Source organism: Meriones unguiculatus, chromosome 1 (assembly GCF_030254825.1).
Source record: "Meriones unguiculatus strain TT.TT164.6M chromosome 1, Bangor_MerUng_6.1, whole genome shotgun sequence".
Lineage (NCBI taxonomy): Eukaryota > Metazoa > Chordata > Mammalia > Rodentia > Muridae > Meriones > Meriones unguiculatus.
The window spans coordinates 129,045,346-129,070,253 of record NC_083349.1 but is presented as its reverse complement, the minus strand read 5'-3'; the positions used below and the strand labels follow the sequence as shown (position 1 = coordinate 129,070,253).

Genomic DNA, 24,908 nt, shown 5'->3' with positions numbered 1-24,908 from the left:
AGATTGGATGGAATATCCCATTTAGAGATGAGGGATCTAATGTCTCTTTCTCTCTATGTAATGTCTGGCTGTGGGTCTCAGTATTTGTTCCCATCTACTGCAGGAGGAAGCATCTGTGATGATGGCTGAATGATGCACTCACTGATCTATGAGCATAGCAGAGCGTCATTAGGAGTGGCACAACTGGAAATTGGGAATAGTGTGTGTGTGTGTTTTCTACATGAAGCTGAAAATACTCCTTCCAAGATCTGTAAAGAACTGTTTTAGAATTTTGATGGCTATTGTAGATTTCTTTTTGCAAGATGGCCATTTTTACTACGTTTACCTACCAATTCATTAGCATAGGAAATCTTTCCATCCTTTGATAATCTTCTTCAACTTCTTTCTGCAAAAACTTGAAGTTTTATCTTATAATTCATTCTTTCTTTGAAAGTCTGGTAGAATTCTGTGCTTAAAAACATCTGACCCTGGGCTTTCATTTTGTTTGTTTGTTGTTTTTGGTTGGGAGACTTTTAATGGCTGCTTCTATTTCCCTCTACAAACTCCAGGGAAATCCATCAGAAAGATCAGCTGATAAAGCTGATCTCCAGAGACTTAGGCTATCTTGGTGTATCATGTTGAGTGAGTTATATTGTAATGAGACCCCAACATTTTTTCATTCTCTTATACCTCAAACACATTCCTTCATTTCTTTCCACAGAGATCACCCCAGATGGGGAGCCTCCAACACTGCCCTAGCAAGATGGCTGCCTCCTGTCTACGAAGATGGCTTCAGTCAGCCCAGAGGCTGGAACCCTAATTTTTTATACAATGGCTTCCCACTGCCCCCGGTCAGTACTCACTTAGAAACTGCTTCAACAAGACAGGAAACAGGTTTCGTGAAATGATAACACACCCCCCACAGCCTTGGAAGGCAATAGGTGATGACTAGGATGATTTAGTAAACATCCCCTTGTGTTCCCAGACTTCCTAAGAGGTTGGAGCCCTGAGGTATAAAACCTATGGCTATGGCTCCAAAGGCTAGCCACACTTAGTGAGTGAAGAGAACAACTGAAATTTAAGTCACTGTCATCTAATTTTACATCCTTCTTCTTGATAAGCAACTTTAATATTCTCAAATAAATTCTTCTATTTATCAGGTGGAAGACAAGGTTGAGCAATGACATGCATTTATCATTGATGAATTCACTCACATACACTATTATGTGCAGGTGCTGAGAACTGTTTTATTACCAGCAGCACATTTTGGGGGGAAGTGCATTCATTTCCTACTGGTCCTTTAGTCCAACATATGCCATTGGGTCCATTGATCTACTTCATCAAACCATGGTCCACTTTGGCCCTAGTTTGACTCTTCACATCAGTGGATGACCCAATATTTGTTTTCATGGCATTCCACAACAGAATTCACAAACTGTATGATAGCAAGAACCCAGCTCAGCATAGGGAAAATCAGTTCCAGAAGTGAAGAGTTGACCAGTCAGCTGTCAACTGACACCTTTACCATCACAGAGCTCTAAACTCATCCCTCCATGTAGGCAGTTTTTCAGGTGGCTTTTTTAGTGAGAGAGCCAACGGTTTCTAACAGTTAGGCCTAGCAGGTAAAGTTGGGTACCAAGATTCACTGATCTTTCTCCTGAACTCCTAGGGTGCTCCTGTCACCACAAATCAGGGGCAGGTTTCCAAGACTTTCATCTTGGCTCTTGTCATCACGTCCACAGTGACAGGTGTTCCTAGGATGCTCCAGAGCTTTGAACAAGAGCCTCGCCATGACTTTCAGACCCCAAGGTCTCCATTATTGTCCACAGTGCAGGCTACTACAGCATTACAAGCTGTTCTTTTCCCCCAGGTACGGGAGGTGACAAGGCACCTCATCCAAGTTTCAAATGAGGCTGTGACTGAAGATGACCAGTACTCTGATTTCCTGTCAGCATGGGGACAGTACATCGATCATGACATTGCCCTCACACCGCAGAGCACCAGCACAGCAGCCTTCTGGGGAGGTGTGGACTGCCAGCAGACCTGTGAGAACCAATATCCCTGCTTCCCCATACAGGTAATTTCCCTCATCTCTTCACTGATTATGAAACAACCTACGCCTTTATAAAAAATTAAACAGGAAAACTTGAAATGAAAAGCAAAGTCTCCCTCCTATACCCTGTCCCCAGAAGCTTCCTTCATGTGCTCCTTGGACATTCAATGCACTCCTGTGTACAACACCATTTTGTGTGTGTAACTGATCTCACAACTCCCAGGCTATGCCACTTGCAAGCTCTGAGGCCAGAAATGGTCACTCAACAATAATTACTACCCCTTACCTACATCATTTAATCAACCCAATTTTATTTTATGATTTAAGACTTTAAAATCTTAAAAATAATCTAAATCTAAAAGTCACCACGAGCCCGAGGTAACATCCAGTCTCCCCTTTGCCACAGCTTCCCTCAAACACCTCGGGGACCACTGCATGCCTGCCTTTCTACCGCTCCTCGGCGGCCTGTGGCACTGGGGAGCACACGGTGCTCTTTGGCAACTTGTCCTCAGCCAACCCGAGGCAGCAGATGAATGGCTTGACCTCCTTCCTGGACGCGTCCACAGTGTACGGCAGCTCCCCAGGCGTGGAGAAGCAGCTGCGCAACTGGAGCAGCACCGCAGGGCTGCTGCGTGTCAACACTCGCCACTTAGACAGTGGCCGTGCCTACATGCCCTTCGCATCCACCGCCTGCGCTCCAGAGCCTGGAGCCCCACAACCCACCCGTGCGCCCTGCTTCCTGGCTGGCGATGGCCGAGCCAGCGAGGTCCCGGCCCTGGCAGCAGTGCACACCTTGTGGCTGCGTGAGCACAACCGCCTGGCTGCGGCCTTCAAGGCCATGAACACACACTGGAGCGCTGAGACTACCTACCAGGAGGCTCGCAAGGTGGTAGGCGCGCTGCACCAGGTGTGTGCCCCAGTTCGGGGGTGGGGAGGGCTGTGGGCAGTACAGATAGGAACAAGTGGGTGTCTCCAGGCCGTGTCTGTGAGGCCAGTGGGAGCGCCCAAATGGTGTGTTGGGCACGGGCATGGCAAGTCTGTCGGCGGCTTCCAGTGGGACCACCGTGGACTTGCTGAGTTTCTGACAGGATCACCCTGGGATACTCAAAGTGGAAACTTCCAAGGTGCAAGCATGTGTGGGCAAAGCAAGAGGCTCCTTGTGGCTCTGTGGATCATCTGGAGTAGCCATAAAGCCACAGTCCTCCTGTATCCACAACTGTGCCCAGCAGTAACAGTTCTCTTCATGGGCTGCTGCCTGGTACATGCAACTCAAGGAGCCAAGCAGACCATAGCTCCCCATAGGCTTAGTAGCAACCCTATGAGGTGGGTGCACAACTGGATTACGGCTTGGTTGTGTTTGGGTAACAACAGAGATCGCAATCATTCTGTCAAGTTAAACTAGGAGTCAGTTTTTAGGTCTTTAGTTTATGATTTTTTTTATTTTTTATCTTATTTTATTTTTAATTACACTTTATTTACTTTGAATCCCCCCTCTAGATCCCTCCTTCCTCCCCTCCCAATCCCTCCTTTCCCCCACCCTCTGCATGCATGACCCTCCCCAAGTCTATTGGCAGGGGAGGGTTTCTTTTTCTTCCTTCTGATCCTAGTCTGTTAGGTCTCATCAGGAGTGGCTGCATTGTCTTTCTCTGTGGCCTGGTAAGGCTGCTCCCCCCTCAGGAGGAGGTGATCAAAGAGCAGGCCAATCAGTTCATGTCAGAAGCAGTCCCTCTTCCCATTACTAGGGCCCTACTTGGACACTGAACTGCCATGGGCTACATCTGTGCAGGGGTCTTAGGTTATCTCCATGCATAGTCCTTGGTTGGAGTATCAGTCTCAGGAAAGACCCCTGTGCTCAAATTTTTTGGTTCTGTTGCTCTCCTTGTGGAGTTCCTGTCCTCTCCAGATCTTACTATTTCCCATTTCTTTCGTAAGATTCCCTGCATTCTGCCCAAAGTTTGGCCATAAGTCTCAGCATCTGCTTTGATAGTCTGCAGGGCAGAGCCTTTCAGAGGCCCTCTGTGGGAGGCTCCTGACTTGTTTAAAAGTCAAAGGATCTTAAATGGAGATTCCGACTAGTCCTTTATCAGTTGTGTGACAGAGAAAATCATACAGAAAAGAAAAAAAAAAAAGCAGTACTGACTCCACAGTCTCCTTGGGCTGTTATGGAGTATTGAGATGGCTTTACTCTATCCTCAGTAACCCTCTTCTGATGTCAAGTTAGAACAGGCTCAGTGCTGGGCACTGGGCATCACAGAGACCCTTGGGGAAGAGAAAAGCAATGTCCCCTAACAAAATAGGAAGTGAGTGTTGTCCTCCTGTGCATAGTTGCAAGGCACAGCCTGGATTACCTGACCTACCATGGTCTTGGGCACCTGAGAACCAGGCATTAGCCTGTGAGTTGTTAGGAGTATGAAGGATGCAAGCATCCAGATGACATGAAGAAAGTTAGCGTGGGGGGCTGGACCATCTTCAGCAACCCCACAGAAGTGGTCAACTACTCCAGGACCTACGCGTACACAGAAGTGCACATTGGGTGTCTTGTAGGCTCTGGTTAAGGAGCCATGTGTACTGTGTGTGTGTGTGCTGTATCTGTGCTTGGTGTGTGCTTTATGTGTCTACGCGTTTGTCTCTGAATGTGAATTGTACTGTGCATCTGTTTTATGTGTGTTTCTGTAGTGGGTTGTATTTGTGTGTGTCCCTTTATATTCATATGCCTGTGTGTGCCTATGTTGTGCTGGGTTAGATCAGAGAGTAGGAACGAGATATACAAAACTTTAAAACTGAGACTTATAATAAACTCTGAGTTCAAAGTGTTTCACTGAGTAGCTATAGTCTTGCTTGGCAGGCATATGTAAACAGATACGTTTTGTTGTTGTTTAAATCACTGTGGGTACCCCTAGCAGAACCTCACATCAGTATCTGTGATGGCAGAACCTTTTGCATAGTAGCTTCTTAACATGGCCAGGAACCTCAAAGCCCTGCCATATTCATGGAGCTTGCTCTACTCTGTGTAGAGCACAGTGTCCGTCGACATGGCAACAGAAGCCCCCTCTCCCAAAGCTAGCTGCCTTCCCCTATCCTGGGAGATAAATCTGGGATCATTCTTTCCTTGGTCATGACTTCCAGTCCTGACCAATGGTGGGTTTCAGTTTGGTTTTTGTTGTTTGTTTATTTCTGTTTCCCCTTCTCTGAACATAAGCTTCATGGGGATGGGGATTTAGACTTGGGTGTCTCATTCTTCTCTCCTAGCACCTAGCAGGTGCTGGCAAGTATAGGTGCCTCGTGAATATGCATCGAGTTACTACAGAGGTGCAAGTCCCAGGAATTCTGCCAGGAGTCTCTTTCCCTGCTGCCTCCTTTAGAGTTCATAGTGTCTAAATGAGGGTTGTCCAGTCATGCAAGGAAGGGCCAAGGGGCCTCTGCACACAGGTCTACAACTGACCACGTGTACAAAAATGCCATGATGCCTGCTTCCATGTTTCTCCTTAGTAAAGTTCTACGATATTTGAGGTGTGTCATTGGGTACATCTTTACACAAGCCCAATAGTTGTAGAATAGAGGGTTTAATTCTGCATATCTGAAGATCTTGGTTGACCTGAACATTAATTATCCAGTGACTTATTTTCAATGGGGAAGTGATAGCAGTCTCAATGAACAGGAAAAATACTCTCAGATTTCTGTGTTATCCTCCTCAATCTAGTGTCTCTTCTCTCTCTTCTCTACTTTTTTTTTTTTTACATCCCTGTGGGTTGTACTCTTAGCTGATGGGCTGGTCCTCTCCATATCTCTCCCTGCATCTGTGGGCTGCATCCTCCTCTGCGAGACTCACCAACCCTATGATGTTCTATCATAAGGCTTCCCAGGCAGAACTGCTCCTTATTGCTTAATCTTTAATGTTCAGGTGTCCTGCAGGCATCCCTGAGCTTTGCTGAAAACTTTCCCTGCTCCAAGAACCCCTATCTCCTTCTTTATAGATCATCACCATGAGGGATTACATCCCCAAGATCCTGGGTCCTGATGCCTTCAGGCAGTATGTGGGCCCATATGAAGGCTATGACCCCACTGTGAACCCTACTGTGTCCAACATCTTCTCTACTGCCGCCTTCCGTTTTGGCCATGCCACAGTTCATCCGCTGGTGAGACGGCTCAACACTGACTTCCAGGACCACAAAGACCTCCCCAGGCTGCAGCTGCATGATGTCTTCTTCAGGCCCTGGAGGCTTATCCAGGAAGGTATGCCCCTCCTCCTGACTTAAACCTACAGCTGAGCACAGGCCTAGGTAGTCCAGCATGAGCCTTCACCTTCCATGCTGGTTGGTTAAGCTAATGCTATCTAATGTGTCAGTATTTAGAGGGGATAAGTGTATTCAAAGCCTTTTCCCCATATGCATGTATGCGTGCGTGTTTCTGTGTGTTCGGGTGCATGTGTGTACAAACAGAGGCTGAAGAACAACTTCAGATGTCATCCTTAGGAAAGCAGTTCACTTCCTTTGAAAAAAGGTCTTACATTGGCCTGAAGTTCCTATGGCTGAACAGCAAGCCACAGGAATTCCTGTGTTTGACTCCCCAACACCAGAATTACAAACACACACCGTCACACTCTACCCAGAATTCTCCTGGGTTCTAAGGAGCAAACTTGAGCTTTTGTGCTTGCCTTGCAAGACAATTTACTGACTGAGCCATTCCCCTAGTCCAGTGTTTAAAGTTTTTAAAAAGGTAAAATGTTTGTGAGAAATGCCATGACTCATACCTGGAGCTCTTCAGTGCTCAGAAGAGGTTATCCAGGTACCATTAGCTCTCTTTGTGTTGGTAGAAAGAGAGACAATGCCTAGAGATGCCTTATAGATAATGCTGTCATTGCTTCATCATTAAGCGCTACACCTGTTCTCTGGTGAGACGGCCCGTGAGCTACAGGCTGCAGGAATTAACAAAACTGTAGCTCTCCATCTCTGCTCTGGAGGGTGGTTTTTATGTGTCTCCATATTTTTCTTTCTATTTAACCCCCCCTCCCATGTTCTTCCTGTCCCTATGATTAACTTCTAGCTGTCTAAAAAGTAGCTGCAGGGACAGATTGGACATGATGAGCCGATAAACCCTTATGGATTATCATGTTGCTTTCATGCAGAGCATGAGGGAAGGGGTTTGGGGTCTTTCCAAGTCACTCTACCCAGTTCAAATGTACTACGCATTTGCCATGGGGTGGAGGTGGGAAAACCTAAGCCCACTGGTCTCTCAGTAGATACTATTGCATGTAACTCTGGATTCATGCAGCTAAAGTGGGTAAAACCTGAGAAATATTTGGTTTGCTTCCTTTGAGGCCTTCTGTGGGGATGACCCAAGGTTCAGTGGGGGACAGAGCAAGGTCCTTGAGAAACTGAGAGTTTGCTACACCAGGCAAACTGTCTCTCTGCTCTGGACAGTGGAGGCCAGTGAATATTTCCTTTGACTCTCAACACTCTGCTGCTGGAAAATAAATAATGACAAATCTGAGTAGCATGACCCTGCTTATGTCTAGTCCCTGAGGAGCTGAAGATGTGCCCTCAGCACCCGGTTGCCAATAATGGGAACCTAGAAAGCTCTGGGCTTGCATATGGTCGTTTGGTGAAGGTGCACTGATGTTTATGAATAAGCACGTGCTGTAACTGAGAACCTGTCTCTTGTCTCCAGAACTCAGCAAGGACCTAGAGACCTCTCTGATTTGTGTGTGATGTTTTTCAGGTGGTTTGGATCCAATAGTGAGAGGCCTCCTGGCAAGACCAGCCAAGCTACAGGTACAGGAGCAGCTGATGAATGAGGAGTTGACTGAGAGGCTCTTTGTGCTGTCTAATGCGGGCACCTTGGATCTGGCATCACTAAACTTGCAGAGAGGCCGAGACCATGGCTTACCAGGTCTGTCAGGGCTCTAGATGGTATACATGAGTATGTGCTGAAGGAAGGGCTTTCTGGGTCACAGTCCGGTGTGAAGTGAAATACACCCACAAATCTATTACACTTCCGGCTTGTGTGTTGTGTTTGTTGGATTGGTTGTATGGCTGGCTTCTGTGTTTTTTAGATGATGTTTTGCTGTGTAGTTCAGGCTAGTTCCAAACTCATGATCCTTTATCTTCAGCCTCCCAAGTAACTGGGATTATAGGTATGTGCCAGGCCTGTAGCTAACTACATACCTGTGTGTGTAGACAGACATCCTTTACCCCATGCAAGCTCAACAAAAGAGTCTGTGTCTCTGTTTGCGAGTTGCACTTGAGATGTCTTTTCTGGTGTGTATCCCCTGGGGACGAGTCCCAGCCTGTGAAGGACAACGAGCTGCAGGATTGCAGAGTCTCTCCCAGCACCATGATGGAGTCCTCGGCGTGGCGCACCAAGGTTCCCCAGGAAGTACCACATTGATGCCTTGTCTAACCCAGTGACCTCTGCCTTATGTATGTGCATCAGAAAAGGTGCAGCTGCGTTTACCCTGGCTGCTGTTCTGAAGCTCTGACCGCAGGGTGCAGTTGGTGTCATCATGCCTTCACTGCAGCCTTCCAAAGGACTGTAGCAGCTTGGATTTGGAGAGCAAGTATATCCTGGGAAGTTACAGAATGAATCCCTTCTTCTGCATGTGTCGGAAGGCCCCGCCCCTTCTGCTCAGGTCCTACCCCAAGCTCCGGGTGCTCTTGCTTCTGTGAGCTTGAATCTGCTGCTTATGGCCCCTGAGAAATCTCTCTCCCAATTTTTGAGTGTAATCCATTCACTCTTTATGCTCCAGTTATCCTGAAAGTAAATGATCCTTCGATTGGATATATAATGAAATAACTGCTATACTCCCAACCTCCATGGCAAGCAGCAGGAATATATGTCTTTTTTAAATATATAAATAAGATTCACTGATTTTTATGTTGCTTCTCATGAGATTATTGTTTCTCTGAGGGTCTGTCCTAAAGCAGTCTGGGATGGAGTCAAAATGCTATGGGACTTGTCAGGACAGGGGAGACAGGAAAGGAGAGAGCTGTCATCTTGCTAGATGGCTCCTGAGAGAAATGACTGAGGTGACCCATCTGGAATTAGAGAACAAAGAGGGGACTTCCCAATGAGCTACCACTTGCCAGGTCCAGCTGTGCTCAGCAAACACTGAGTTGAAGCTGAACAGTCTTGTTGGCCAGGAAGCTCAGGAGCCATGGCTCTGGGAAAACGTGGTATGATGCTTGGCTGCACCAAATATAAATACAGACAGGTTCACAAACACACATACATACACACACACACACACACACACACATATCAAACACAGCTACATTAAACAGACACGGGCTTCTCCTGAATCAGAATGAAAGGAGCTTCTATCATCAAGCTGCCATCAATACAATTGGATGGCAGCATTCTAAATCACAGATTTTAAATCTCACTGGTGATTTTTCTTCACTTTGGCTTTTATTTACTGTAATCTGCTGCCTCTGTGTTGTTCCCTGTAGCTAGATGCTCCCACCCCCATTCACTGGCTCAGCAGGGCTCTTAGCACTCCAGCATCCTTTCTCAGACCTGCGTGATCACTTCTTCAGATTCTGCTCTGTCACACATGGGGGGGGGGAGGTGTCACATGGGAGTCCCCAAAGCTTTTATCCCATTAATACCTTGTCACCTCTGTGGAGACCTCAGAATAGAGTCCCACAGCAGACTGTGCCTGGCACTTCCCATCACTGTCAGGAGGAAGAGAGACTTCTGGAGGAAGGGCAGGTGAGGCCAAAGGCATCCTGCAAGGAGGGTACTGTAAGGGTACCGTAATGCTCTGTACATGTGTCAGGTGGAGAAAGCAGCCCCACAAAGCCAGAGTACTGCACAAGGAGCAGTGAGAAATGCTGAGCCCGCGGGGCCAGGGCTGGGCTTTCCCAGCAACGCTGAAACCACCCTGACATAGATAGACAGTCTGCAGTGTTAGAGACAGTCAGACAAGGGAAGACAGACATCAGCATATGAGTATTCTCTGTGTGTGTGTGTAAGATAGAATGTTTCTGTGAGTGTGTCTGTGTAAGAGAGTGTGAGTGTGTATTTGTGTGTAAAAGAGAATGTGTGTGTGTGTGTGTAGAATAAAGTATGAGTCTGTGAGTGTGTATTATGATTGTGTATATAAGAATGTATATGTTTTGTGTGTGTATATGTGTATAAGAGGGTGTGTCTGTATGTGTGTATGAGAGAAAGTGTGTATATGAGTTTATCTGTATAAGAGAGCATGTGTGTGTGTATAAGAGTGTGTATGTGTGTGAAAGTATGTGTCTATGAGTATGTTTATGAGAGTGTCTTGAGTGTGCATTAAAGTGTCTTGAGTGTGTATTAAAGAGAGTATGTCTGTGAGAGTGTGTATAAAACAGTGTCTGTGTTTATGAGTTTGTGTATGTAAGTGAGTGTCTGTATGTTTGAGTATGGGTATGTTTGCTTGAGAGGTGGCAGAGTATATGAATAATTGCTGTGCACATAATTGCATGTGTGTGTCCTGGTGTGCTCTTGTTCTCCATGTGCTCCCAGTGTCCTTCTGGAGCATCAACAGCTCCAAAGAGGGTGTGTGTAACCTGTCACCATAACTCAGTAGAAGAAGACTGATCCAGTAACAGGATAAATCCACTGACGTATCTCAACTCAGCCCCCATTCTAATACCAATTCACCCCAAAATATAGTCCTTACAAGAGCCTCAGGTCTGCGCTGTGTGGTCTGTCCTGCTGTGCTCCATAGGGCTGAATGCCATGCCACAGGGACATGGTCACACTCCAGCAGGGACCAGCAGATGGGGCTGTGTCTCTGTAACCCTGGCTTCCAGGGGTCAGCCCAGTCCATGGGTGGACTGATGAAACTCAAGCCCCCCTCTAGCCAGACCCGTCCTCTGCTTCTCGTGCAGGCTACAACGAGTGGAGAGAGTTCTGTGGCTTGTCCCGCCTGGAGACACCAGCTGAGCTGAACAAGGCCATCGCCAACAGAAGCATAGCCAACAAGATAATGGACTTGTACAAGCACGCGGACAACGTGGACGTCTGGTTGGGAGGCCTGGCTGAGAAGTTCTTGCTGGGTGCCCGCACTGGCCCTCTATTTGCCTGTATCATTGGGAAGCAGATGAGGGCCCTGAGGGATGGGGACAGGTAAGTACCTGTGGCAAAGCACTCTGGGCATATCCCAATGCTCCGTATCAGGCTTGTATGCGGCAGCTAGACCTGGGCTCAAGTGTTCACGTGAGCCTGGGCAGGTTTCCTCTTAGGCAATATCCTTGACAATAAAAACATTGTCACCAAGCAAAAGGACCACAAGACATAAAATATTCTGTTCACTTAGAAACATGGCTATTGTTTTCCGATGTTTCTAGTCATGTGGACGAGAAGGCATGTAACAAAACTCAGCGACAATATACAGCTTCCGTCTTTGGCCGTTCACTGACACTGTTGACACTGGACAGATGGGCCTGCCTTGACACAGATGTGGACCCCTTGCTGGTGCCCAGGAGAGGTCTTCAGCTGAACTGACTCACTCCCATCTCCCACCACACCTCCACCTCCAGCCCCACACAGTCGGCTGAGGCTCCTGCCTGCCCCAGCACTTGCTCCTTCCTCCTTTTCAGCCTAGAATGTTCAACTTTATACACCTAGAGGGGGTTAGGAAACCAGGAGTATTATCTGTCCATCTCATGATCTGGCACCAGATGATCAGGGGAATGTAAAGCATGAAACATTATAATTATGGAACCATAAAAAAAAATTTCAAGGAAGCTTTTCTTTCTGTTTTTTTTGTTTGTTTGTTTGTTTGTTTGTGTTTTTTTTTAATGGTTCCTGCATACTGGATTTTCCCTCTGCCTGACTCCCTCCATCCATCCCCCTATCTCCATCAAAATGCTTTTCAAACATACCTCAGTGTTTAGCCTCAGCCTTGGAATTCTTTCATGACCTTTTCTAGAAAAGTTGCCATTATGTTTTGGGATACGGCATTTCACACAGTTAAGACACCTGGATGACATCCTGGAAATTTTAATCTCCACTGAAACTGTCTTTAGAAAAAGCATGTACCTTGACATAATTGGGACACAAGAAGACACATTGGGAGAGAGGTCATTTCCTGGATTCCCCTGAGTATGACATGGCTTTTGGGTCAGGTTCAATGGCAAAGTCCAGGAGCCTCTAGCAGATGCCGAAGTGGTGATGTGGTTTTTCACTCTAGTGTTTATGGCTGGGCGTCTCCAAAAAAACAGGATTTCAATCAACCAATTGATATACAGGAGACTCGTTCTCATGCTGCCCAAGTACATCTGTGGTACTTTTGCAGATCTCATGTCCTTCTCACATTCTAAAGGAATGTGTTCCCAAGTAGGAATCGAGACATTCTTTATGTGATAAAGGGCTGTGGAAAACTGGAGCTTTGTCCACGGCACTGATAGTCTGAGGAGAACTAACATTTTCTTTCTCACTGCTGACCACAGCCTGCAGGTAGGGACAAGAACGACGCTTGGACCTTGGGATGAATAGCACCTCTTCCTGTGAATGACTTGGCTGTTGCTGCACTTGTTTCTGAGGCAGGGGTGCACCCGTACAGACTCAGAATAGCCATTTCTTTATAAATCAGTCAGCTCACAGTGTCCTCTATTTGGCCCATCCCTTTTATTTCTTCCTCATGTCCACAATGCCTGATTCTCACGGGCCCTGGGTGCTGTGACAACTCTTTGACAGGCTTCTCCATAGGCATGTTTAGTGCATGAGGAAACAGAAGTAGCAGAACATCCCACCCCTGACTCACATGCCTTCTCCTGTGCAGGTTTTGGTGGGAGAACAGTCACGTCTTCACAGACGCTCAGAGACAGGAACTGGAAAAGCATTCACTACCTCGGGTCATCTGTGACAACACCGGCCTCACCAGGGTACCCGTGGATGCCTTCCGTACTGGAAGATTCCCCCAGGACTTTGAGCTTTGTGAGGACATCCCTAGCATGAACCTCAAAGTGTGGAAGGAGACCTCTCCACAAGGTGACTTTGAGCCTCTTGTTATTAAAGTCACTGTAACCTCTCAAAGAGGCCGATTTTAAACCTGTGCTGCTGAGTAAGTACTGGTGAGACCAGAGCCCCATCTTCTCCTATAGAATGGTAGCACCCCAGTGAGCACTAAGAATCATGTCGGAGATCTGCAACAGTTGACAGACCGGTGCCCCGTCCAGGTTCACACACTGTGCTTGGCAACTGCTGGGCCTTGGCACCAGCCACACCCCGTTGTCCTCCTCTGCCATGGGCTCTGTGCTTACGAGTTTTGGAAACCATGGATGAGTAAAGAGCCTCCTGGGACCCTGCTGGCTCAGTCCTCCTGGCTGAGAAGCAGCATATGAGCGCTCACTTAAGAGCAGGTAGTACCTGACATTTGGCTATATAGAAAAGATGAAAGAGCGGAGACCTACAGATTTCTGAGATTTAATTGGTAGAGTCAATGTTCTCACCTTGGTTTTAATTCTGTACATGCTTAGGACAGACTTATATCTTATGATTTACCATTGACACAAGACATCATTTTTCTATGTGTGTATATGTATGTGTGTGGTGTGTGGATGTTGTATGTATTCATGTCTTTGGGTACACACTTTTGTACACATCCATCTGGAGACCTGAACCTGAGATTTAGTGTTCTTCATCTGTCTTTACCTTACTGAGGCAGGCTTTCCCACTGACCATAGAACGTGTTGGTTTGGCTAGCCGGGTTGCTCTGGGAAGTCTTTGCCTTTGACTCTTGTGTGCTGGGATTAAGGTCAGACTGCCATGCCCAGCCAGAATTTATGTGGGCTCTGGGTGTCCAGATTCTGAGCCTCACACTTGCATAGCAAGTGTTTTACCCACTGAGGTATTTTCTCAACCACATAAAGTGTTTACTCTTTCATTCACTATGACATCAGCTTTGTGCCATGTAAGACTTGGCTTCAAGTGGGAGATGAAGAATTAGCTACATGGCAGGCATTTCTCCAGAGCCTGGGACCCATTTGCCAAAAGAAACAGAGATGCATGCTGCACATGCCTACGGAGAGAGATACACATACAAACCTATTAACCACTTCCATCCCAGGCCAAGAAACGACCGAGGAAACCTCTCTGCAGCCTCTGTCTCCAAATATGGTGCTGTGCACACACACACACACACAGGAGCATAAAGTTTTAGCTGAAAGGTGCAGCTCAGCTCACAACAGGTCTGATGTTCTAGATTTTTTCTTTCTTGTGGTTTCACTGCATTTTGACCTTCAACATTCCACAGATGACAAATGTGCCTTCCCAGACAAGGTGGACAATGGGAACTTTGTGCACTGTGAAGAGTCTGGGAAGCTAGTACTCGTGTATTCCTGTCTCCATGGATACAAGCTGCAAGGCCAGGAGCAGGTCACATGCACCCAGAATGGCTGGGACTTAGAGCCTCCTGTCTGTAAAGGTCAGTGGTGTCATGTGGGGCGGAGGTTAATGGCGATTACAAAACAATCTGTGTTTCCCAGTGGAGATCCTTCACCAAAATATTGTTCTGAGCAGAGGTGTATTCTAAGAACTGTTCTGGTATAGAGGGAGAAGAATCTCCCTCTGTTAGCCACACTTCCTTGCTGTCCCCAGACAGCAAAACAACACTCACATCAAATCTGGCCTCATGGTGATTTAGGCAAGGAGAAAAGAAAAGGAGCCAATTAGTTCTAAACAAGGCTAAGGAAAGAACATACAGAGTCCATTCCCCAGATGAAATGACAGAAGGTTCTCACTCCAGGCACCCATAGAAAGACCCACAACTATCATCCCTTCCCAGCTGAGTTCTTGGCCTCCTCGGGCTCAGGGAATCACGTCTCAGTCCTTCTCATGCGCAGTAATGGGAGAGCAGAAGGAAACGAACACTCTCAGGTCCTGCTGTAAGGACTTCCCTGGATTCCTTCCACCTACTTCTCCCTTGGGAGTGTGCTGGGTAGGGATCGCCCCCAAGATGCTCGGGAACTTTGCAGGAGTGTCGGCCCGAGTCCAAGGTTTTGTCTACAGAGAGACAAGTCTGTGAGAAAGGCTGCCCCTGAGCTCCAGTTCCTTGCCAGCAAGACTTACTGATACATTAGCTAGTACCTTCCGTCTTCCTGAAGATGTGCCTCCTGCGAGTAATCATTCTGCAAGGGTTAGGGAGCTCTGTGGGAAGACACGGGAGGCCTGCTTTTAGAGAGATATATTTCTCAGTGTTCATCAGACACATGACCGAGAGACTGCTGGATGGAAGACAGACCCTATATACCAAGTGGTCCCATGGAAGGAGTGACTTCCAGCGCCAGCCTTCCTTGTGCTGTGGGATACATTTAGCAAAGTCTCCGAATGCAGAGATGACATCATGAAAGAACTTGGCTACTTGGTGGGCTGAGATAAAAATCCAAAGTTTTTTTTTTTTTCCTTTTTTTAATGCTGTGGAAAGGTGGTGTGACTCTGCAGAGCACTGTGAATGTGCCAGACACCTCTGAGCTTCCCACGGCCAGTGTCTGAGGACGAGCTCTAGCTTACATCTCCTTTGCCACAGGGAGGAGCATTTCGTTTCAGCTTTGAAATCCACATTGTTTTGTTCTTGAAGGATTGTGGTGCTCATCACTTCTAAGCCCTGAGTAGCGAAGAGGTGGAGGGCCAAGTCTCAGCCTTGGCCAGGGCTGTCCCCTGTGTTCTGCACACCATGGCAGATAGCCGTGTCGAGTTAGTCCGGTGTGGGACTGTTGTCTAAGAGAGCAGGACAAGGGAGAAAGGAGGCAGAATTAGGAAACTGACTGTCAGCAAGGGGGCTGCCCAGAAATCAATGGGTCCAGAGCCCAACAGGTAAGAGATGGAAGCTACTACAAGAAAACACCAGTCTGGGCTGGATATAAACCAATAGTTCTTCTCTCCCAAATTTGTATCAGTAGAGTATGGACTGTGAGGCCCTAGAGCTGACAGACTCCCCCAACTCTATTTGGGGACTAATCAGGAGCAACAGTGAGCCAGAGAAGCAAGGCCAAGGATTTTATCACTGGGAACACCGTCAGAAATTCTCTGCCAGAAGACAGAATGTCCGAGGAAAGAGTGACAGAGGAAACCCAGATGTTCTATGATGTGGCAACATCTGTGTGCATGTGTTTCTGACAACTGCTACTTTGATCCCTCTGACTTCTCTCATTCCATAGTTAGTCTCCATTAACATCATGACAAACCTGGACGCTTTCATGCTCTTTTGGCTTAGCAACTGAAAAAACAAGAAACTTGACTAGGATTGCTGATTCTCCCTGCTGGCATTGTCTCCCTGGGGTCTGACCCTCAGGCTTTGGCACAGTGATGTTCTATGGCTGACAAGCCCTGGCAGAGTACACTCTTAGCCTGCACACCTTACTTCGTTTTTTTGGGTTTTTTTGTTGTTGGTGGTGGTGGTGGTGGTGGTTTGTTTGTTTGTTTGTTTTTTCTAAAAACCTGAACTTCTACATACTCATCCAGTCTACTTGCTTTAGGATTTATGACTGCAAAGGAAAGCTTAGCTAAGGGAAATTCTACCTGTCCTCAGTCTGCTTGGGTGGACCACTGCCTAACTGAATATGAGCTGACATAACAGTTCATAGGGCTCCTTCTTGATGAACTCTTAATAGTAGCATACTCTTCCTTCTACTTCAAAATTTTATATCATAGAAATCATTTTTTTGTCCCCAGCCTACACCCATCAGCTGTTTTTATCCTGACTTTTCCCTTCAACAATTCTTGGATCCATAAAGTTTAGGAAATCATAGATACAGTAGTCAGTAAGTACCAAGGACTTAGTGACCAATTGACTTAATTTCTGAGCTGCTCAGGTGCTCCTAATGGTAGGAGTGTCAGGTGGCATGGCTTCTACATGCAACAAATGAGCTCATAGTGTAGACTCTGATCAGAAGATACAATATCCAACATCTGCTTTTCAGATAAGCAGCATTCCAGGGCCAACAGTTCTGAGATGAAATTGGCATTGTCTCTGAAACACTGCAAAGCCAAGTATGCTAAGGGTGAGGCACCCATTGAGCAGCGCCGACTGTGACCTCTTTCCTCAGGGCAGTAACTCAGCATTTCCACACCAGAACAGCTCTTTCAGCAGCTAAATCCTCTGCTCCTTGAGGTCACTCAATTCACTCCTGCCTCCAACTCTTCAAAAGTACGGTGAGAGTGGCCATGGGATCCAGCTCACTGGCTGTCTATTTAAATAAATTGGTGAGTGTACAACATGAATAATAAGGCCTAGTGCCCTTTCCACTATGAATGTGTGCACACCATGAAATACCATGCTGAGTACATGAAAGAGTGTCTGCTAGTACTGCAGAATCAAGTTCACCTAAGATACACCGCTAGACAAAAACGCAAGTGACAGAGTGGCATGTCTGGTGAGGATATATTCTTATTTGCTTGGAAGAAATGGCACCTGTTTGCATGTGATGCACAGAGAAAGGTCTTCATGAGCTTGCAAAGAGCATGGCAAGACTGAGACCTTAAAACTGCAAGTGTCTCTGCAGAGCAGGATGAGAAGAAGGAAAGAAGAGAGATTACTAGTTTTACGAATACAAATCCATGTTTTCTGCCTTATTGTTTTTCTAATATTCTTAAAACATGCAAATCACAGAAGTGCATTGAGAAGACATTTTAGGTGCAGATGTGTTTATTCATATAGGTGTCTTCACTAAATCTTACCTCTAACTACATATATCTAAAGGAAAAATTACAAGAAAACAAAACAAGCCTTTAGAGAATGATAGAGAGTAAATATTTTGTGGTCTAGAAGGAAGAGCTACAACCTTAACTATTTGGCATAGAAAATCCAAAGAGATCATTTTTCTCTTCTCTTTTCAAGTCCCATTTAGCCACTAAAATCCATCTGTGATGGTTTGAATGAGTTGAAACCTATAGTCTCAGGAATTTGAATACTTGGTTTCCAGTAAATGAGGCCTAGGGAGGCTTAGGAGATGTGGCTTAGGTGGAGGAAGTGTGTCACTTAGGGACAGACTTTGCAAAGTCGTATGACATTTTAACTTTGTTCTCTGTTTGGTGCTTGGGGTTCAAGAAGTGAGTTCTCAGCTGTTCTAGCTGCCATGCATGCTTACTGCTACACTTTTCTACCCTTCTTTCTTCAAGTTGCCTTGATGATAGTATTTTATCACAGTAATATACAAGTAATGAACACAGATATTAGTACTAGCCGAGTGTGCTATTTCTGGGCAAGACCTGCTCATACTGGATTCTGAAGGAATGTGGAAAACTTTGGAACTTTGGACCAGAAAAGTGGCTGAATGCTGCAGGGGAGTTTAATGACCTTTCTACTAGTATATTCGAAGATAAGAGTGATAAGAGCTTTGTAGGCTGTGGAGGACCATCTCAAGAAATTCTAGAGGAGAACAATATTAGCAACAGGGTTAGAGAGCATTATTTTTGTGAGATTTTTTGGTAAAAAAATCTTTTTTCTGCCCTTGTCCTAAGACCTTGCCTAGGGGTAATTTTAAAGGTAATAGTTTAATTTATTTGTTAAAGATTTTTAAGACATCCTAATATTGACTCTATCAAATGTTTGTTATTAATCATTCATATGCATGTCTAAAATGAAAATGAGCAAGTGGGACAAAAAGAAATGCAAAATGGTTTAAAGAAGATAAAGAACACCAGGAAACTTAATGTTGCAACCCAGGCTTGTGATGAAGGAGATTAGAAGATAAAGGAGAGGCCTGATCTGCAGTGGAATAAAGGGAAGAATTGTAGAAGGAAGAGGCCTAGGAAGGAATAACAAAAAAATGGTGCTACATATGTGACTCAGGGGGTCCACAGTCCACCCCAGGCTGGGAGCAAAACTTAGCAGTATATCATCCACCTGGTACTAGCTTTATAGTTGGCAATGATGTGAGAGTAGAGAAGTCATGGAGTCTTCTTCTACAGTCTCAGAGAGCCACTGAGGCCAGACAGTGTGTGGCAGGGGAGTCCTTGCTTTGAAGGTCCTGAGCAAGAGGCCCTGAGAGGCTATCACATGAAGCTCTGAAAATGAAGCCTGTGTGTTCAGTGTAGACACAAGATGTTTCAGACGTCAAAGTAATGGAGTATCTGCCAAGGAAAGCTGAACACAGGTAGTGGAAAGGGCCAGAGAGACGGGGTGGGTGGAGAGATCTTGCAGATAGAAAAGTAGGAAGGGGAGATCTGGCTAAGCTTTTTGACATTAAACATTAAACTACAGGATTTGGTATTTTCCATGTTGGTTTTTTTTTTCTCATTATACTTCCATTCCTCCCTTTTGGAATGGCAGTGTATATTCTGTGCCATTGTGGATTGGAAGTATGCAATTTGCCTTTTGAGTTTACAGGGGTTACAGGTAAGAGATCGCTTTAAGTCTCAGAAGAGAAACAGACTTTGGACTTTTAAACCATGTTAACACTCAAAGACTATGGAGACTTTTGGAGCTGGACTAAATGTTTTCCACATTATGATATGGCCATGAGCCTATAGGGTCCAGGAGTGGAATGTGGTAGTTTAAATGACATGGCTCCCATAGTCTTGGGCATTTGCGTACTTGGTCCCCAGTTGGTTTCAGTGTTTGGGGAGGCTCATGAGGTGTGGTGTTATTGGTTATGGTGTTTCATCACAGCAATGAAAAAGTAACTAATACAGCATCCATGTAAAACTGATGGGAAAATCCAAGTGTGTCTGATGAGTCCTGTTTAACCTGTGGATTCCAACAGATAGAAGCTGCCTGTCTGTGGCTTTTCACAATTGTTACACAGCATGTGTATAAGAAATAAAAGCATCTGTTTCTATGTCTGCTTTCAGGGATAGGCAGATCTGTGAAGATACTTTCATGGTGATCTGAGGACACCCTCTACTGTTCTTGGCAAATATCAGAATCTTGTCAGACACAGCACTTTGGTCTTCCATGCAGTTTGCACTAGAGTTCTTATGAACTGGCCAACCTCAACGGATTTTCTCTTCTCCTTTGTGGGAAGCACAGGTCTCCACTCAGGATGAACTTGCAGCACCCAGCTGAGGGTTAATCCTGTGCAAGAAAACCCAGAATGTATATGATCCCAAATTCACTAGCTCCTGGAGTGACTCCTGTTTAGAATAAACGAAATGTGTTAGTCTAAGGTTGACTGTTGTCCCCAAGAATGATATGCCCAAGTCCTAAGCCTCAGTATCTCAGGATGCAACCTTACTTAAAAACAAAATCTTTACAGATGCTTCCAGGTGGCCTTCACACAGATTCTAGTGTCCATGCAAGAGAAAACACGGCAGGACATTTTGGACTGGACTGAAGAATACAACAATGAGTCTACAAGAGACAACACATCCAGAGTTGTTCTGGACAAAGGAAAGGAAGAGCCTTTGGGGGAACATTGTGAAGGCCCTGGGACCTTCATTAAGCTTCTGGTCTCCAGAACAAAGAGGGAACCAGGTTCTAAGGCACTCAGCTTGTGGTGATTCCTTGTAGCATACACACACACAAATGCATACAGCAAAATTAATAACAAGCTCCCCAAGGTGCACTGAGAAGAGGAGAAGGCCGTAGTATCTGTCTGTCATACATTACCTTTCACAAGCATGGTGTGCCTCACACACTGTGGCAGAGCTGATTCTATAGTAACAGTCCGCACACAGTGAGGCAGAAAAGGCAAGCTTGGCCCTTATGGTCAGTGACTTGTACTCATGTGGAAAAGGCAGTGGGGGCTATGTGGAGGCATGAATGGAAACCCAAGCAAAGACATAGGTAGACCGTGAGCCACAGGAGCTACTGAAACAGGCCTGGCCACAGATCCAGGACTGAGGTGCTCTGCAGGTACTTCACCTCAAACACAGCGAAAATGAGGTGGCCAAACACCTGGGAAAACGGCAAGGCCGTGACATTGATGTTCTTGATACCCACAGTGGACCTAGGTGGGAGCTGGCCTGGAAAAGGAGGGCCTGCTATACGGAGTTGAGATCGTGGGCTCTTTTTTACCTACTACTGACTGAGCACTGTTCCTGCAGATGTTAATGAGTGTGTAGATCTGACACACCCACCTTGCCACCCCTCTGCAAAGTGCAAGAACACCAAGGGGAGCTTCCAGTGTGTGTGCACAGACCCCTACGTGCTGGGTGAGGATGAGAAGACCTGTGTAGGTAAGTAGCTTCCTTGTCGTCTCTGTCGGCTGGCTTCTTTGAAATAGGAACAATGCTGTCTGTGAGGTCCTCAGACATCAGGTATGTTCCTAGAGGGTGCCCAAACCTTCCCAAGCGCCAACCTGAGGCTCACCCTGCCTAGTGGCAAGTGGACAATGAGATCCTGGAGAAATTCAAGGAAAGGTCCCCTAACAACTCTCAGGAACTGAAACACCCTTTAGATGCAAATCATGCTACAGAATGTGTAGAGCAGAATCTGAGGCCACTTCTGTCTGCATTTACAGTTGTAAAGTCAAGAAAGCTAATTCAGAAAGAAACCTACCAACGTGAACCATGAGGGCACGGGAGTCAGCATCTTAATTCCCTGTAGGCCCAGAAACATCGCTAACCTTGTTTCAGCCCACAAGAAAGCTCCAAGGGCCAAGACTAAAATTCCTGATGCTGTCAGTCAGGGAAAGGGCACCTGTCTTGTCTGCAATTCAAATGCTTGGCCCGGGTCAGCTTCAGAATTCCTCTCTGAATGGAATCCTCTTGCTGAAAGCCAGAGAAGTGTTGAGGACAAAATTTCCTCATTCGATGTGCTATCACCAAAGAGCACATGCTCCAGAACCATGCAAAATGGACAATGGCCCTTGTAAGTGTGGGGCTGAAGGTCTTAACCAGGGCTGAAATTGATGTTCAGGCCATTCCAGAGCGGCAAATACGTGCAGGTTTCACACACTGCACAGAGGATTCATGGAGCTGTGCTTGGAGCTCAGGTGCACAAGTCAAGTCCTGAGACTCTACAGTCATGTCCATCAATGGCACAGTAGGTGGCCTAACAGGACCCCAATGTGGAGTAGAATGTGGAGTCCATCTAAATAGCTTGTCATTAGAACACTGTCAAACCTATGCCCCAGGGGGCAACTTTAGGAAACAATAGTGTCCCAGCTTCTAAACCCTGGGAGCTTTTTAGAACCTAGAGAGAGAACAGCTCAGAGGCAGGACCCAGTTGGAAAGCCAGTCTATTATAGAAGGCCTCAACTGCTTCCTCTCTCACTCCGAATCACCCCTAGTCAGCAGTGACCCAGCGCCTGCAGCCTCGTGCTGGAACTAGTCCTCACAACTTTGGGGGTGTGGCACTTTTCACAGTGAGTGTCACTTAAAACTCAGTTCTCTGCTGGGTGATTTCTATCAATTCCAGGGAGCCGGTGCCGGGCAGCTGAGGGGAGAGTTGACAGCAAGGTTTTGGTAGCAGGGATTTTGAGCAGACAGACAGCTCCTCACAGGAAGTCACTGGGTTAGGAACTTGGCAGCACCTGCTCAGACTCCGGGATCAGATGCTGCAGGCCCCTCTCTAGAGGAGTTCGAGGGCTCTGCCCTTTGCTCTCTCATTTTCAGTGAGTAGTTCGATTTATCTCTATGTGGGAAAGATCACTTGGAATTTTGGCACCTGTCCCTGGATCCTATCACAGGGCTACCGCCCGCCTTCCTGGACCCCGGCTGAATCTCACAATCTTTGCAAATCCCAAAGTTCATGTGAAGACAGTCCCAGCAGTGTCCATGTTCTCCAGGTGCAGCTTCTGTGTGCCCACTGGCCTGTCCCAGCTGAGTCCTTTACAGGCTTCAAGAAGCTCACTCAGGAAATCATCCTAGTTAAGAAAGGGAGAAAAATCTCCATCCCAGCTCTGGAACTGTGGCAGTCACTAGACCTGAGCCCAGTTAAAGGGCCAGTCCCTGCCATCTCCCCTCACCTTCAATTCACTCAGGGAAGGGCATATTCTCTGAAAAGCTTTCCCACCATGAGTTGTGCTAGGAGCCAGCCAGGTAGGGATCTGTGGTCATGCTGGTCAGATCTGCCGACCTGTGTCCTCCTGTACAGATTCTGGCAGGCTTCCTCGGGCATCCTGGGTCTCCATCGCACTTGGCGCTCTCCTCATTGGTGTTTTGGCCAGCCTCACCTGGACTGTAATTTGCAGGTGGTAAGTTCTTCCTCCTGCCGATTTCCAACAGAGGGTGTTTCCTCTCCTCTGGGTGTATCTCTTCCCAAAGCTTCCTTATAAGGAAGAAGTTGAAACCCAAATCCTACTTATCTGTGCAGCATACTAGACTATTGGGTGGGATTCAGGTAATAAAGGTGGGTCAGGTGATGTGGGGCCAGAAAAGAGCTGGTAGTATTCAGTAGGAAGGAGCCAGGTCATGCATGTAACTGGTGTGTAAGCAGAGCAGGGGCCAGCTGAGGCAGTCACTACCCACCAACCGCTGTGACAGTGACCTACAAAATATCACAAGAACCAGTCAGGATGCAGCTGCGGTGTCTGAGTAAGATAGATTATCCCCTAAAATAATAGGACAAGGTGGGAGGTGGGGATACAGCCATACCGTGTAGAGCATCACATGGATGTTCCCAGGAAACCAGGCCATTATGAGAGATCTTCAACTAGTATCGGGAGTCTCTGGCCATGGTGACCACCTGCTTATCAGTGTCCAGCCTGGATTAGGTCATGTGTCAGGTTTTCTCTCCTTCTTTCCCCTCTCCATCTTCCTTTTCTCCTGCTCTCCCTACCTCACATTCATCTTTCCCTTCTTCCCTTTTCTCTTCCCCCATCCTATCTCTGGAAGAAAGATTTCCCTTTTACACTCATAGCATTCTTTCTCAAGCACACACACACACAGTTAACCATGACTTGCACATCACTGCATCCTCAGGTAAAAGATGTTTACACATGAAGCGGTGCCTGGTAGCCTGTTTTAGGTCTCCAGGATCCAGGACTATTTCCTACTCCATTTTCTTGGGAAGGCATTTCTTTAAACCATTGTCACCAATCTTGCAGAAAACTTTTGTTGTAAGAGGGCAAGGACCGCGCATAATGACAAAATTCCTGCAGTAGATGAATGTTCAGACAGAGGCAGGCCACAGCTCATGGATGGAAGAAAATGTGGCTCTTCCTCAAGTGTCACATAGCCACCTGCATGCACACGGGAGTGCCGAGCCATGGGGTGGAGAGGCTCTGTGACATGACAGTAACATGGCCCTCCATGTCTGCAGGGCAGCTGCAAGCTACAGCTGAGTAGCAAGTTTCTGTTTTACAATTTGGTTTCTCCTTGAACATGGGTGCTGCAATTTGATGGACACATTTCTTTAATAATTAAAAGCATGATAAATTAAATGAGGCAGGGTCAGGCACAGATGCAGCTTCCATAAGCTACAATGAATGTTTTTTCTAGCTACTATACCCTAGAATTCCCCCTGTCAAAAACCACAGATTCCACTGGCTCCTCTGGAGTCATGTTACCAGTTAGCAATAAACCATGGGGAAAGCCATTCTCTGTGGTCCAAGAAGTCTGAGTGACTTCCCTGACTTTAAGTCCAGAGAGGTGGCTACTGTTTCCATGTCTGTGCCCAGCTACTGTAGAACAGGATGTTCACAGGCCCTGGAGGGGTTTCTAAGTTCTGACAACAAGGACTAGATGTGTGTTTCCTCACAGGTCACGTTCTGACCGGAAATCCACATTGCCGATCACAGAGAGAGACGCAAGAGTGACCATCCAGTCTGAACTCAGAAAGAGTCCGGAGAGGGGGATTTCGCCACTCAAGGCTGCAGCTCAAGACACTGGACAGGTGAGTACACATTGGTGTGTGTCTCTTCCCAATCCCAGGGGTATCACAGCTGTTCCTGCAGCTGTGCACAGGTGCCCTCCATACAGCTGTTTAATACAGACTCCCCCCCGCCGTTCTATCCTGTACTTCCCTCCTTCTGGTTTTCCTTCTTACACTAATTATATCTATAAGAGACTGTTA

The 24,908-nt window shown here is 46.6% G+C and overlaps 1 protein-coding gene across 1 annotated transcript in view; it reads left to right on the top strand.

Annotated features, from left to right (window-relative positions):
• Positions 1-24,908, top strand: part of Tpo (thyroid peroxidase) — a 54,612-nt gene that overhangs the window by 18,173 nt on the left and 11,531 nt on the right. The window contains exons 5-15 of the mRNA XM_060374739.1: positions 701-830; positions 1,850-2,056; positions 2,439-2,939; positions 6,007-6,265; positions 7,751-7,921; positions 10,897-11,134; positions 12,792-13,000; positions 14,265-14,435; positions 20,996-21,127; positions 22,989-23,088; positions 24,596-24,728. Coding sequence (XP_060230722.1) covers positions 701-830; positions 1,850-2,056; positions 2,439-2,939; positions 6,007-6,265; positions 7,751-7,921; positions 10,897-11,134; positions 12,792-13,000; positions 14,265-14,435; positions 20,996-21,127; positions 22,989-23,088; positions 24,596-24,728 — 2,251 coding nt within the window. The remainder of the gene's footprint in view (positions 1-700; positions 831-1,849; positions 2,057-2,438; positions 2,940-6,006; positions 6,266-7,750; positions 7,922-10,896; positions 11,135-12,791; positions 13,001-14,264; positions 14,436-20,995; positions 21,128-22,988; positions 23,089-24,595; positions 24,729-24,908) is intronic.